At 40.5% G+C, this 14,911-nt stretch overlaps 1 protein-coding gene and 1 long non-coding RNA gene across 4 annotated transcripts; both read left to right on the top strand.

Annotated features, from left to right (window-relative positions):
- Positions 1-41: 41 nt before the first annotated feature.
- Positions 42-5,730, top strand: LOC103703769. Of its 3 annotated transcripts, none has more exons than XR_005512085.1 (4): positions 42-438; positions 3,041-3,277; positions 3,880-4,438; positions 4,593-5,730. It is a non-coding gene; the product is annotated as an uncharacterized LOC103703769 (long non-coding RNA). The 3 variants fall into 3 exon arrangements; XR_003384983.2 differs by having other exon boundaries at positions 3,028-3,277; XR_603487.4 differs by lacking the exon at positions 3,041-3,277 and having other exon boundaries at positions 62-438.
- A 3,389-nt stretch (positions 5,731-9,119) lies between these two features.
- Positions 9,120-11,685, top strand: LOC103703770 (peroxidase 72-like). Its single transcript, XM_008786743.3, has 4 exons — positions 9,120-9,464; positions 10,061-10,252; positions 10,577-10,742; positions 11,061-11,685. Exons 1-4 carry the CDS (start codon positions 9,243-9,245, stop codon positions 11,471-11,473), a joined length of 993 nt encoding a protein of 330 aa, XP_008784965.1. The 5' UTR covers positions 9,120-9,242; the 3' UTR covers positions 11,474-11,685.
- The last annotated feature ends 3,226 nt before the right edge of the window (positions 11,686-14,911 follow it).

Raw genomic sequence — 14,911 nt, 5'->3', positions numbered from 1 at the left:
GACTTGCTCCCACCAGTGTTAGCTAACACTCACTCTCTTGACTTTCGGACTCGGGATGGGCCGAAGTCGCTGAAACCTGGGTTGCATAAAACCCTCACTTGACTCCTTTTCTCTTGCCCTCGATCAAGTTCGGATACCTCTCAACCTCCTCTGATCCTCGAATCGCTTGCACCAACCCTCCCCCGCGCAACCACCCTTGCCCCCCTTTCTCCCCCTCGATCCGCTCTCTCCCTGACCCTCGTGGCAGCCGTCGACAATCTATCCCAATCTTATGGTATTGCTCCATGTCGTCGATCCTGTTGCTTTTCCCGTTGCGTTATTGCTCCCAGATGGTGTTCTCGACCCAATCAGGCTCAAATTGCCCGGTAAGCTCCTCCTTCCAAGCGTTGACGGAGATGGTGAGCCCCAGCAGGCCTTTTTCCCTTGTATTCACTCGAGGTGAGAGCTTCTAAGATGGTGACAGCCATCGTTCATGATCTAAGATTTTATATGGATGCCTTTCTTTTTTTGTGTGTGTGTCTGTGTGTGTTTGTGTTTCTGTGTTGGATCACCATATTTGGTGAAAGACCGAAGAGTTTATGGTTTTGACTCACCATATTCAATAGCATTTTTTCCTACAATTCTAGCTAGGGTTTCACCATTGAAACCTGGTTTCTTTCTGTTTATTATTCTATACTCTTGAATCTAGGGTTTGCCCCTATAATCCATGCTATTCATTGAAGCTTCTGTAGGTTTTCTTTTTTATAATCTCTTTGTTATGCTATGTACCTGTTGAATCTACGGTTTGCCGCTCTATAAAAATGGTGTTGGATTTTGTAGGTTTTTCTTTGTTTTGATCTCTTTTTTAGGCTCTGTGCTCACTAAATCTAGGATTTGGATATAGAATCCATGTTACAACTTTTAGCCTGGCAAGGAAGGGGAGAGCATGCAAGGACCCATATGGGCATGTGTTTAGTCCTATATCGGCTATGCATTGGGTAGATCTTGGATATTTATACCAGATCAAGAAATCTAAATAACACCTTTTGGTTAGCCTTTTTGGATGAGATCCTATATGGTTACATGTCTAGTCAATGTGGATTGGATACAAAGCAATAACAAATCTGTTCATAATGGGCTAGTGGGGATCGGTGACCATGCAGCAATGGTGGTGTGGTATGGTAGCAAGATGAAGTCCGGGATGAAGCCTTTCAGGTCGAAGGATAGTTAAAGTAACTGATAGTTAAAATCAGATGCATTTAGTGGTTGATGTAATGGCATTGATGGGATAACTGATTACCAGGAAAAGCTTATCTTTTCTAATTATGTGGCTTAGAAAATAGTAAATTAGACAAAAGTTCGTTGCATTAATTCAATGTAATATAGTATATAATGGAAATATATATTTGGCTGAAAATTTGTATGTAGGAAGCATGATATGTAAAAGAGAAGAAAGAGTAGCTTTTCCCCATCTGGTGTGGGTTGATAAATACCTCTTTGAGAGGGTTAATTGTACAAATCACATTTTGTCGGTACAAGGACATGCATTTTTTATATGGTAAGACAAGCGAAGCTTATTGTAGATCTCCTACTTCCATAAAGGGTGAGGCGCCAACTCATAGGAAAGCCTTTGTTTGACACTGATAAGAAGAAAATCGACATCCACATTCCTGTTTTGAGAAAATATATGTCAGTAATTGCCTAGTTTATGTTTGGTTTTAGAACCTTTCCTTCATTGGTGACCCCACATTCGATACAACAGTTACCAACAAGTTGGCCCAAGCTGAAATTTGGTGATGCCTTAGGTTTTCAAAGCTTTAGGCATCATCCTTTCTTGATAAGTTTTAGATTTGATACAGAGGAATGATAAATTCCAGGTAATTCTTAGCTCATGATAAGTTTTAGACTACAGCATTCTGATCAAAATTTTCAACCAGAAAATTACTGTACGTTTTCATACTGAAGACTTGTTTGAGAGTGCTACCAGGTCCAAATCATCTACCCCTTGCCTGTTGAAGAGAGAGCCATGAGATTCTGTAAAGTTGAATTTGGTAGGGGAATATTGGTGTTTGAGCTATGTCAACTTGCCCACTTTGAACCACTCCACCCAGTGGAAGCTCCCAACTCGGTCCACCACTTTTACAGGATTATCAGCAAATCCTGGTCTACATTTTGGCATCATTACAAGAACTTCGCAACTTTACTTTTGTATGACTGAGTGGGCCTTAAATACTAAATGAGTTATCATTATGTGGTCTGCGAAAAATCCTAATCTGGCTTTGAAGAACCATTAGTCATATGACAAAGTAAATGTGCGTTGAATTGCTATACTTTTAATTGTTGTCACCTCGAGTGCTACTTCACTAGGATGCAAATAAGATGAAGGATCGATATTATGTCGATGGCTTGTTTAGCAGTTAAACAAATTTAGCCTGATTTGTTCAAAAATGTTAAAACTTAGGGGTGATTTGGAAATTGCGTATGTTTTAGCATTATTATCTCAGCAGTACAGTGTAACCTCTGTCAGAAAGGGCAAGAATGTCAGCCCCAGAAACAGTCTGAGCATGCTTCTTCTAGTTTATTCTTGATCTCATCGCTCACTTCAAATCATCTAACAGAATTTTTATTTCGGTTCGAATTTTTCTAACTGATAATTATCTCGCTGCATTCAGCAGCAGTGATGCGCGCGGTCCTGAAACACTATATATATTGAGCAGGATTTAGATGATGACATAAAGATATGGGATGAAGTCTATCTGTGAACCTCTGACTTATGGATGGATGGATGCACAAACGTAGTGTAAAATTGCTAAACATTGAATATATCTGTGAATGTGATGTGGCTTAGTCGATAGTTTAATGGTGGTTGACCAATTCATGCAAGAAGATAGCCATGCTCTTACATGATGATTTGGTGATATGATGCTGTGATGTCGGTATTGTGTGAATATAAAGCAACACTGTTCAATTCTTACTTTTGGTAAATGCGAATTCATCTTTTTCTTTATTTGATTTTTTTCTGATGTAACTATATTTGAAATTTTCAAGCTACACAAAACAGACATGGCAGTGAAGTCTAAGGAAGGAAGCAGCTTCCCTAGGGTCTTGCCCTATGGTCCTCTCCAGGACAGAGCACATGAGTACTGATAGCATTCTAAAATAAAGATTCACATTGTCCCTGGTTGATAGTTGGAACGTCTCCCCAGAAATGGTTGTACTTAGAGAAAGCTAGGGAAAGGGAGAAGCAGAGTGGCACTGTTGCTATTACGTGGAGGAAGAAAGCCAAGAGCTCTGAACGGTACCTTAAGTGAACGGTTGCTTCACATTTATAAACATCCGTATGATCAAGCCAACTGCTTCCTCCTACCAAGTCCGCGCCCGGAGAATCTTCAATAAGCACAGCACATGGTTTCAGCCTTGCTGACCATATGTAGAGAATTATTATATACATAGTCTGCTGAACCGACAGGTATCGGTACGGTACGGCTATTGAAACCGGTTCCAACCCAGATATACGGTATGGCTATTGAAATCGGTTCTGACCCAATCTGGGTCGAAACCGATCGGTTTATAGCCTGTACCGGTGCGAACCGGCTCGGTTCGCACCGGTACGGGGTGTTTTTCACAGAAGACAGCCACGCGCTGAGGCACTTTCGGTACGGTACCGGTTCGGTACCGGTACCGGACCGCACCGATACGTCGGTACGGTGAACCTTGGTTATATACATCATTTATGTTTCTAGAAATGTTTGTTTTTCATGCTAACTTTAACTGCAGTAAATTTGCTTATATTTTTTGCTTTCCATGTTCAAATGAATTGGCCTTCTTACGTTTCGCGTACTCCTTTTGTATTCTATTTGTCAAATGCTTTGTCTGATCAGAGGATGCTTTTGTGTTTAGGTTCAAGGCATCTTCTAGAAGGGCTGGACGTTCTCCTTCTTGAGATAATCAAAGCTCACTTTTCTCTATAATTTGTTTTTCATATTGAGGGGAAAGGTTCCTGGAATTTGTTATACCCACTTCTTTAGTACAGGGAGCAGGTTACAAAGGCATAAAATTAAAAGCAACGATTCAGAATATGTCTTTTCCCACCAGCACAGCCTCGTATGGGCTGACCCACTGGACTTTGTCCATCTAATAATTTATCATATTTATGGAGTCGGATGGCCATGCTAATTATATGGAGGTTTCCATAACCACCGCCGCTCTGTTGACCATTCACGCGAGAGACAGGAGATGTCAGAGGTGAAGAAAGAAAGAGTCAAATGGTTGCAGGATGCTAGCAAGATTAATTGCTGTTGCCCTACATGGACTAGAGCATATAGAATGAAAGCTCTCTCGAAGACTTTTTGACTCAGGAAAAAAAGGAATTAGTTGGATTGGTTTGTACAGGAGAACAAGATTAAATTGGACTGGTCCAACAAAAAGTAATTTTGATGAGCTGCACGTTTGATGACAGGTAATTGAGACATTATTCTAAATATTTGAAGCTTTTTTAGCTGATCGCCAAAATGATTCATGCATCACGAATAAGAGGCTGGCAAGTTCTCCGGCCAAACTATTACTTTAACTCCATCCCTATTGTTGTCTAGCTAACTTTTATGCATTTCCAGACTATGCTGTATGTATACATTGCTGGAAATTTGGCGGCTTGGAGCTTCACAAATGCACCCTCCTTGGTTTGGTTATATAGTTGAATAGCTGGGATGCTGTGGAAGTTCCACCGTCGTATAGAATTAAGTGCAGAGGAAAACGAGTTGCTTCCACAGTGCGCAAGGACATGAGTATATGCTATCTGCAAATAATGAACGATGAATTTTCATGCATGCAGGAAGGCTTGAGATAACCATCTAAACCCATCCTGGAATGTACAGATGCATATATCTCTTCTCGATGATAGCATTTATTTTGCAGTTACATGTGCTCACATTTTTCTGAATTGTCTTAATATGTTTTGTCTGTTCAGAGTACTGTGCAGGGTTCAGGGGTGATGACTAGTCATATTTTTCCACGGAAAAATATATCAAAATTATAAAACTGCATGATGTTGTGATGGTTGCTTTAGAGGTGGAGGTAACTCAATGCTCTGTACTATGATTCGGCATGCAATTGGCCAGGGACTAGTTTAAGAGGAGGTAGTATTTTGAACAACCATGATCAGAGCAACGGTGATGCAGCGGATGCTTGTGGTCGCTGCATGTTGACTAAATCATGAGGAAAGAGCACTAGTGAATGGCTTAATCTGATCACCATTCACTAGAAGGTTTCTAATACTGCAATTTATGAGTCTTGAGATTATGCAATGATTTGTTAAGCCCTCAGCTTTCGGCATTCGACCTCTTTCAGAAACAAAAAAGGCTTCATTGCACAGGTCCAGCCATGGTAACCAGGCATTTTCTCTGGAGTCGAGATCCCGTGCAGTCTCAACTCCCACAGCGCTCCTTTTGCCCATATGCGCTGGTCAGCGACGGGCGGTCCGATAGGGCAGGTACATGTATCTCTTCCGTAGTTATGTCGCCAGACTATTGAATGATGGATGGATGAAGGGTGATTGTGGGCCCTCTGCCTGATTCTTTTTGCTTGAGGTGGATTCTTTATCTACTAAAGCAGATATGCAACAGATACGTTAGGTTTCACCTCCAGTCATCCAGCTCGATCTCAAGTATTTCTAGTCAAGCCGAGTACTAGTCAACTTCTGCTTCTATAAATATAAACTTGAGCCTGTCTGTTCTTTGGGTCGGCTTTTGGCTATTCAAATATTGGCCTTGTGCATGCATGCAGTCAATGGCCACCCGCAATCGAAGCTGGAGTGGTTGCAATGGTGATCTAATAATTTAATGTCACCAATCCGCATCAGTTGTGGGGTCTAACAGGACAAAAAACTAAATATTAAAAATAGTTGCGAGGTCAAGAAGATAGCATTGTTTGGTGAGCGTACGAATCTCTATCTTTTCCTTTGACAATTTGAACGAGCAGGTAGCTGAACCAATCTAACCTAATTGATCCTTGATAAGCAAAACTCACATGGTATCTGTACCTTCCCATTTCGTGGCTTTCAAACTATGGCCATAAAAAAATTGTAATCCTTGAAGTAGACCCTACAGAATCCATAAATAATAGCCTAAGATATGATACATACTTCTAGAGGAGATTTTCGTGGACGCTTGTCAAGGACCCACACATTAACGGGGGCAGTGAATGTATTAAGAAAAATTTAGACGCAGGAGACATCTACCTTAGATTCTAGGGGAACAGAGAACTTGTACTGGTGAGAGTTCGTGACAGGAGGAGAAAACATGGGCAATTGGTTGGGTCTTTATCTTATCAGACTGGACGGCACTAAAGGTAGTCCCTCGCCTAGAGCCATTAGAGTCACCTTTACGTTGGGGCTTCACATCACTCACATCATACCGAAAATTCTTGTCATCATGGAACCTCCGACGAAATTATTGTAGATTTTCTCCCAAACTCCACTCCCAGCCCTAGTCGCCAAACTTTAACCCACAGGTTGTCATAGGATGTCTCCTATGTTTATCGCATCAATGAACCTAGAAGGCATGGGCAACACTGTAAAAGTGGTGAAAATGCCCCTGAAAGGCAGGCATGGAAGGTCGCATGGACACTACCAGAAAAAAAAAAAAGAAAAAAAAAAGAAAAGAAGAGGAGATTGGATTGATATCTTTTTTTTTTTTAATTTTTTTGATGTAATTTTTTCCATGGATATAAAAACATGCATGCCTCTGGGTTTCAGTGGAAGGTCAAGTGGTTTCCACTATCCGCAGTTCAGTGAAATTGGGCCAAATTGATGTCTCTGGAAACATGTATCATGTGTATGTCATTGCCTTGCATCTCGTGTTTAAGATAATGCATCAAATAAATTCCTGGCATCGATAGGGATCATCCTTTGATGTGAGATCGGTTTAAGGAGCTTGCTTAAAGGTTAGTGTCCAAGCTTTTAGACATCAAGATCTTTCATTTTCTTCTTCTCTTAAAATATTTATGAGTGAAAAGAGCATTGTCCAGCTTCACCTTCTACATCTTTCCTCTCCTTGCAACCGAAGGGATCTATAAATTATTAATAAAGATAGGCGCAACGAGCATCTTTAACTTTATGGTGAACTCCACACCATTTCACTAGCTGCAGGTAGTACTAGTAACTTTGTACAACATTGTACTAACAATAATTCCCAACCTATTATGACCAAATCATAGTGCACTGCACAATAACCAACAACCTCTGTATAAGCATCAGATTACATGTGTAATACCGTTACTAGAAGATATACAGCAGTTATGCTTACATTCAAGAATACAACACATGGATATATCATATTTTTAAAAACTTGGTACAAATTCTTCAAAAAATACTATATCAATCATATTTGAAATTATATAAGTTCTAGAATGCGATAAAAAAAAAGCAGAGCGGCCATTAAGTATGGCATTGTCACAAACTTAACTTATAACCTCGAACCCTGGCCTCCTTCTTGTTATTATTGTTGATGTTGTTTTCCATGGTTGTTTGGACAAGATCGCTGCCCCAGTGCTAACATGATGTCATCTGAATGCAAGTTGTTTTTCTTCTTGTTGTATTTCTTTTTTTTTAATCTTTTTGTCCTAAATTTTCAATCGAATTCAGCGTCCGATAGGATGGGAGATGTGAGGTCGCTATCTATGATCAACAAGGCAAGGGTCTTGGCATGTCATTGCAAACCTCATGTCAATTAGACTATATGGATGCAGACAATATTCATTGATCTCAGTGATTCGATGCTTGGACCCTAAGTTAAAGAGTGTCAATTTGTCATGAGTTCGCTGCAGGCATGTATTCTAGACCCTTTCTTTTCACTCCATTATTGGTGCTCGCCCATTTTTCGTATTATTTTTATGGCTTAAGAGACATTTTAAGTTAGGAAGAGGAAGAAGGCAAGGTGATGCCATAGACAACACGGAAAGAAGACTGCTAATAGTCAAACCGCAGGTACTTCTGCTCCTACTCCGCGTCTCTTTATGAACCAGTCGGAGAGGCCAAAGAGCACCGAAGCCCTATAATATAATGCTAACTTGGCCAGTGTTTGACCAAGTTATATGTCTCCTCCTTCCCAGTTTTCCAAAGTGAGACTCATTCGCCATAGTTTTATGCCTTCCACACGATTTATCTGATTGAAATGACACAATTGGTCTTTCAGATGGCTTTCAGTTGGCCCTTACTCCGCATCTTCATGACGCTAACAGCAAAACCAATTGTTAAGCATAGACGCTCAAAACGGAGGCCTAAAAAGAACAGGGAAAAAATTGCCCCACTTTAGCATGAAATAGAGATACATGAAAAGTTACCCAATACAATCAATATGGGCATTATAATTATCATAATGATCAAAAACAATTTATGCTTAGACTTCCTCAAATTAAAGGTTTTACATGCAAATCCCAAACTTAAATCTACGAAAAATAAGTCTTATCCTCTAATAAAGTCTTTGTCGCTGCTAAAAGTTACCTATATTAGAGAGATGAAAAGTTCTAATGTCAGAAGGATTTCGTATAAAAGTCAGAACCTAATTCGACCTAAAAGATGAAGTTAGGAAATCTTGAATCCAATCATCTATATCGACCTGTTTATCTCCTACTAGTTATTTCATGCAGGACTAAATCTTACACGGCATCCTCAAAATCCACTTTTCTTCTCCAATTAATTACGTGCTAAATAAAACAAGCTAATCGTAATTAAAATACCAAATCCACTTTCTCAATGCTTTCAAAAAATTTCTCCTATCTTGTTGTCCTTTTATTTTCTGAGTCCTTAGATTATGTTTTATAGCCCAAGTATACAAATATGTGCAGAGCTATTTTCAGACATGCAATCCGAGTTTGGTGCCATAATCTTGGGTTTGGTCCTAATGACAGAACAAATACCTTGTAGATGAAGTCAAACTTAGAACAACTGTTCAGGGGCATTTTGAACATTTCCTGCCCAACCTTATAATTTGCATGGCCATGATGCCAGCCACAGGTGGGCCGGTGAAACCTGCCCTTCCATAGAATAGTAGGAAGAGGCTATAGTGCCTACCAACTCCTTATGTTACCTCCTCTTCGCCCTGCTTCTCCCAAGGCATCATTCGCTTCTCCTCCTCTATTATAAATACCCACCCATCCCTCTCTCTTTCCATCACATCTCTCTCTCTCTCTCTCTGTGGGAGTGTGGCTTGCTTTGCTTCTTCTTAGAACAAAGTGTAGCTTCTTAGAAGAGGAAGAACAGAGACAAGATGGCCATGTTCAGAAACTTTGCTGTAATTTTCTCAGTTCTTGCTCTCGTTCCTCTGTGCTTTGCTGCTAGTGGTGGTGGGTACCTCTACCCGCAGTTTTATGACCACTCATGCCCCAAGGCTAAGGAGATTGTCAAGTCTATCGTTGCCGAAGCTGTGGCTAAGGAGACCAGAATGGCTGCTTCTTTGCTGAGGCTCCATTTCCACGACTGCTTCGTTAAGGTTCCCCCTCTTACCATTTTCACATAAGGAAGTAGCTTTCCTCCGTAAAACAGTTATAATTTTGGCTTCACGAACTTATTTATTTCATTTTTACTTTATTACACGTCGATAGCTAGGGACTTACACTTTAGCCATCCCCTTGAGTGCTTTCGTCAAAAGCCGGTCTTTATAACGTTTTTTAATAGTAAGGGTAATATCCTCCATTTCTAACTGTATTTTAGTTACCTAGATTTTTGATAGGTCAGTATCCCTGAAATCTGACCGTTTAATTAACATCCAGTATTATTGATTGGATGATTAATCCTTTTTCTCCACCACAGATGCTCTAGCTTTTGCATAAAATGACCAAATCACCCTCCTATTTTTCTCATTCATTAAAAAAAAAAGAAAAAGTAGAATATTTTCAACCTATAAAGCTATTTTGGTCAATACCATTTGCTTCACGCACTATTTCTTTTGATCAGGCAAGTAGTCGGACCAAATTGAAAGATTTCAAGGGATATATTGCACACATTTGTCCTTGCATAAATGAGCGGAATCAGATTGATTACTTTTTGATTTCAACTTTAACATATGAAAGATGTTCCATTTTGTAGGGATGTGATGCATCTCTCTTGTTGGATAGCAGCGGAAGCATTATTAGTGAGAAGCAGTCCAACCCGAATCGAAACTCGGCGAGAGGGTTTGAGGTCATCGACCAAATCAAGGCTGCATTAGAAAAGGAGTGCCCACAGATCGTGTCCTGTGCCGACATCCTAACTCTTGCTGCTAGAGATTCCACGATTCTGGTAAGCTCCATCCATGTTCGCATCATCCTTCATAGAGCTGATCATGGGCTAGGACTCGGGCTTAAACTATATTCATTTTCAGTCGAATTTCAGATCGGATATATATAGAATTTGATATTTTCTGTGCTTGAACCCAGCCCATAATCAGCTCCATTCCTTCTACCCTCTCAAAGTACACTTGTTCACGGTGCGCCTTGCAAGCTAAAATTGTGCCTTGCTAAATTTGTCAACGCATGCAGTCTAACTTCTAAGATTAAAAAGGGGGCAAACTCGTTGCTGACAATTAACTAATATTCCTGTGGTGCATTGGTTGCGATCGAACAGGCTGGTGGCCCTAGCTGGGATGTCCCACTTGGGAGGAGGGATTCCTTGGGTGCAAGCTTAAGTGGCTCGAACAACGATATTCCGGCTCCTAACAACACGCTACCCACCATCATCACCAAGTTCAAGCTCCAAGGCCTCGACCTCGTCGATCTTGTTGCACTCTCAGGCAAGCCTAAATTCCTCCAGTTCTTCCGAATCTGAAATCTAATAACCCTGTTGCCCTAAATCCGTCGAGCTAGACGACAAAAAATGACCAAAATCATATAAAACATAACTTAGGAGGCATCTTTGGAATCAAACAAAATGTTCCCATAAATATGTCGTTACGGTCTCGTTACAATTTCGATTCAGCTTAATACTAGGTAGTATTTATAGAGGCAAGCATCGTATCCATACGAAATAGAATTATTTTTTTCTCTCTTGACTCTTGTTTCGGAGTTGTTGTTGGTACAAATATTTTAACAATTTGGTGGTACGAACGCAGGCGGGCACACCATTGGGCTATCACGGTGCACCAGCTTCAGACAGAGGCTCTACAACCAGTCAGGCAACGGGCTCGCCGATAGCACCCTGGAGGCTTCCTATGCTTCCCAGCTGCGATCAGGCTGTCCGCGATCCGGTGGCGACAACAATCTCTTCCCTCTAGACTTGGTCAGTCCCACCAAGTTCGACAACTTCTACTTCAAGAATATCTTGGCTTCCAAGGGTCTCTTGAACTCGGACCAGGTGTTATTCACGAAGAGCGCGGAAACGATGGCACTGGTGAAGCTCTATGCCGAGAACAACGAGCTCTTCCTCGAGCAGTTCGCTAGGTCCATGATTAAGATGGGAAACATCACCCCGCTCACTGGTTCCAGGGGACAGATTCGGAAGAATTGCAGGAAGCTTAACTCTTAATCGATCGAGCGACGAACCGATATGATCGAGAAACATGAAGCTGTTCCTACCGTCTTGTTGTATGTGCTGTACCCCTTTCCTTTCATTTTTTGAGTGCCTTCGAAGCGAGAGATGCGATGCTGCTGCTGTAACCTATTGGTGTACTGGGAGTTACTCTGTCCTGTTATTTCATTTCAAAACAATAAATCCATGCGTTCTTCTTTCGATCGTCATGTTATTGTCGGGAAGGCATCTTGATGATGGGATGCTAACCACTCCATAAATAAGATTATGGATTTATAATTCGTAAGTAAGATTGTAGTCCGACATAACTTTTATTAGCCCTTTCCATTTCAAACTTAGAACTCACTCCATCCGTGGATAAATGAAAGCCTGACTCCCTGCTTTTTTATTATCTCGCCTTTTTCTTTATTGGAATTATTATCCCATTTCTTAAGCTGCTGAATTAGTTTTTGAGCTGGCTTTATTTCGCCAGACTCCTTTATTCGGTGTCGGTAGTCTCGGTTGGAATGTAGGATTTGGGCAACCAGCTGGATATTTGGTGTTGGATATCGACACTGGATCGAGTGCCCGATTTGGCGAATAAGCACCAATTATAGCTCCTTCTATGTCACTCATGTTTCTTGTGAAGTACATAGAACCGCAACTTGGATTACATCGTATATGGTGGAGCATTGGAAGAGTCTTATGAGTTGGACTTACGTCTATTTCGATTTTTTTATATCATATTTTATTTTCTCATTTAGTAGGATGTACTCGTGCACGAATCTATTCCATCAAGGAAAAACAAGTGGGACATTTTGTTCAGGTTCGGAAGCATAATTGGACTGAGCCCGTCCATGGGCTTGATCCAGCCCAACTATTCTATGGGCTGGGTCAGGAGTTTTTAGGGAATGTTCCAAAGGCGGTCAAGCTGGCCCGTGTTTAAGTTGGCAGAGTGATATTCCAAATATCTCGGGTCATATTATATCAGCCCGCACATGATATGCATATAATTTGTGAAATATCATTAATTCATTATACGAATTACTCCAATGCAAAAATCTCTATCTCTCTTTCTTTTTGTTTTTTTTCCTTTCGCAGACATAGTGTGCAATAAGTATAGGTTATATCATAAGCAGTTAATGGAGGTGCCGGTCATGGTATTAAGATGCCATAACATTGATCTAAAACGGTGGTTAGTAATGTATTATCCTTTATTTTTTTTCCTGTGATCTCCTACTGGAAGAACGGTGCTAGCGCGCTTTCTCATGGGCACTTTCTCATAGGAATTTTAGAGATCATGTTAACAATGGGCAGGACCCGGTGCTCGATTTCTCATGGGATGCAATATGCGCTGCTTGGTTTGCAACCTAGCCGGATTATTAATCTTCCGATCTCTAAAATTCATGTTTCACTAATTTACACTCCAAAAGGCATGACCCTCGATGCACCGGATCCCATCAGAACTCTGCAATTAAGCGACATCTCTCTGAGAATGGTGCTCGCCCTCAACACTATTATAATTTGCGTCAGCTCGGATTATTTTATACTCCCCTCAAGCTTAATTATGATCTCCGGGCCGCCCAAAGAAAGTGATTGCTGGATTGTCTTCGAGCTGGGCCATCTGCCGACAATTGGTCGGTTGACTTGACGTCGCTCCGGTGCATTATTCTAACGACCCAGAAAAGGATTCAAAATGGCCATCGATGGCCGAAGAATATTGTGCTCGCCGGGTTTCAAATTTGGCGCTTTTGGAAGATGAGACCGGTGTCGAAGATCACATGGCCGAGCATCTACTCATGGCGACCGATTGCTTCTGAATTCTGATGGGCCAGCAACAGCTGCTTACGGCTCAATGCTTTTAATATTTTGGCACCGACGCTTAATAATGCACCTACCTAAGGAATAAGGATCTCATGCTAATTAGGGTCATGTTTGGGATCTAAAGAGAGCTGTTTCCCAGTTTATATATGTGAGTGTTTCCGAAGCCAGTAAACCAGAGACCTCGTTTCCCATAAAGACAAGTTTAGGGCATATATTACTGAATTGGATAATCTTTCCGATTTCGCTAAAATCACTGTCTTGACTCTTGAATCTGTTGGTTCTTGGCTTCTGAATTTTGCAAAGACCACCTTGGATGGCATGTTGCTAATCATCTCAACCTAGATTAATAGATGAACTGCATGTCTACCTTTTGAATTGATAATTTACAAATTCATTGAGCAAAGAGATGGACTCGCTCGGTCGCCTACTTTCTAACTTGGCATCAAGATAATTTAAACATTGTTACAACAACGCATGCATAGATTGCACCTTGCCGTATTGCCCTAGCATTAGTGAAGATTAGATATAGATTAATTTAATAATTTTGCAGGCCGGCTGTCAACATAGCGTGAGTATTCCTCCACCTCTAACTGAGCTATTTGCACGGGTAACGTATGGAAAATTAGAAGAACCCTACTTAATGTTTAATTACGTATATTTCTTTTACCAATAAGAAAACATATATTTTGCAAATTAGAGCTAAAGTACTGCGTGCTAGTGTAGGGAGCATGCCTTGCATGCAATTGCGAGAGACTACAAGACTATTAAATAAACCTTTTGTTCAAAAAATTTGCACCTTTTCTCTCCACCATATTTAGAGAGGTATATATATATATATATATAGACTGAAACAATGTATTGTATGTTGGTGGAACTTGGGTCTGCCGGTTGGCGTCCCTCTTCTTCCAAGTGCATGCACTATGAAGAGGGTGGAGATGGCACTCCACGACATTTCTTATTCGAAAAAAGAAAAAGAAAAAAAAGAAGATGTTTTATTAAAGAAAGAGAGTCACTAATCCTCCTTTCTAGTTATATATATATATATAGCAGGATATTAGGTGAGCCTTTAGAAGCAATGAGCAACAGCTTGCCTCCGTCCTCTTACGCAACATATAAATAAAGAGAAGAACAGATTACTCAATCACATGTGCTTCACACCATGACTGGAAAAAGATGGATCATATATAAAACCATGACTTTGTCTCTCTCTCTCTCTTATGTTCTTACGTGTGTGTCGTTGCTGTGCTGCCAGTATAATGGCACATATTGTATGTGCTTTCAGGGGATATCATTTGTTACCTGTGTTATATTCAATAAGATTTTAAGCAATATTTTGTGTTTTCGTTAGTTGGAAGTATGATACAATAGTAGCCTGACAGCAATGCTAAAATAATTAATCATGTTGATATTGTGATCATAATAACATAAGAAAAGGACTGCAAGGGGAGGCCCATTATTATGAGAAATTGAAAGAATACCAGAGAAAAGGCAAGAAAGACGTTGCTGCATGCAACGAGCACCTCAATGAATTCAGAGGCTGAGATCTAAATTGAGAGCTCTGGAAATTTAAAATGATGATCATGTTAATTATATATCAATCCGCTTAACCTTCGACAACAAACGCATGCGACA

The sequence above is a fragment of the Phoenix dactylifera genome, chromosome 6, assembly GCF_009389715.1.
Source record: "Phoenix dactylifera cultivar Barhee BC4 chromosome 6, palm_55x_up_171113_PBpolish2nd_filt_p, whole genome shotgun sequence".
NCBI lineage: Eukaryota > Viridiplantae > Streptophyta > Magnoliopsida > Arecales > Arecaceae > Phoenix > Phoenix dactylifera.
The sequence above is the reverse complement of the archived record's forward strand: the minus strand, read 5'-3'. Positions and strand labels throughout refer to the sequence as shown.

Excerpts from the sequence above, each read along its gene's own strand:
- LOC103703770 (XM_008786743.3), top strand. The coding sequence starts at position 9,243 with ATGGCCATGTTCAGAAACTTTGCTGTAATTTTCTCAGTTCTTGCTCTC. Across the intron at positions 10,253-10,576 it reads CTAGAGATTCCACGATTCTG|GCTGGTGGCCCTAGCTGGGA; the intron begins GTAAGCTCCATC and ends GCGATCGAACAG. Across the intron at positions 10,743-11,060 it reads CGATCTTGTTGCACTCTCAG|GCGGGCACACCATTGGGCTA; the intron begins GCAAGCCTAAAT and ends GTACGAACGCAG.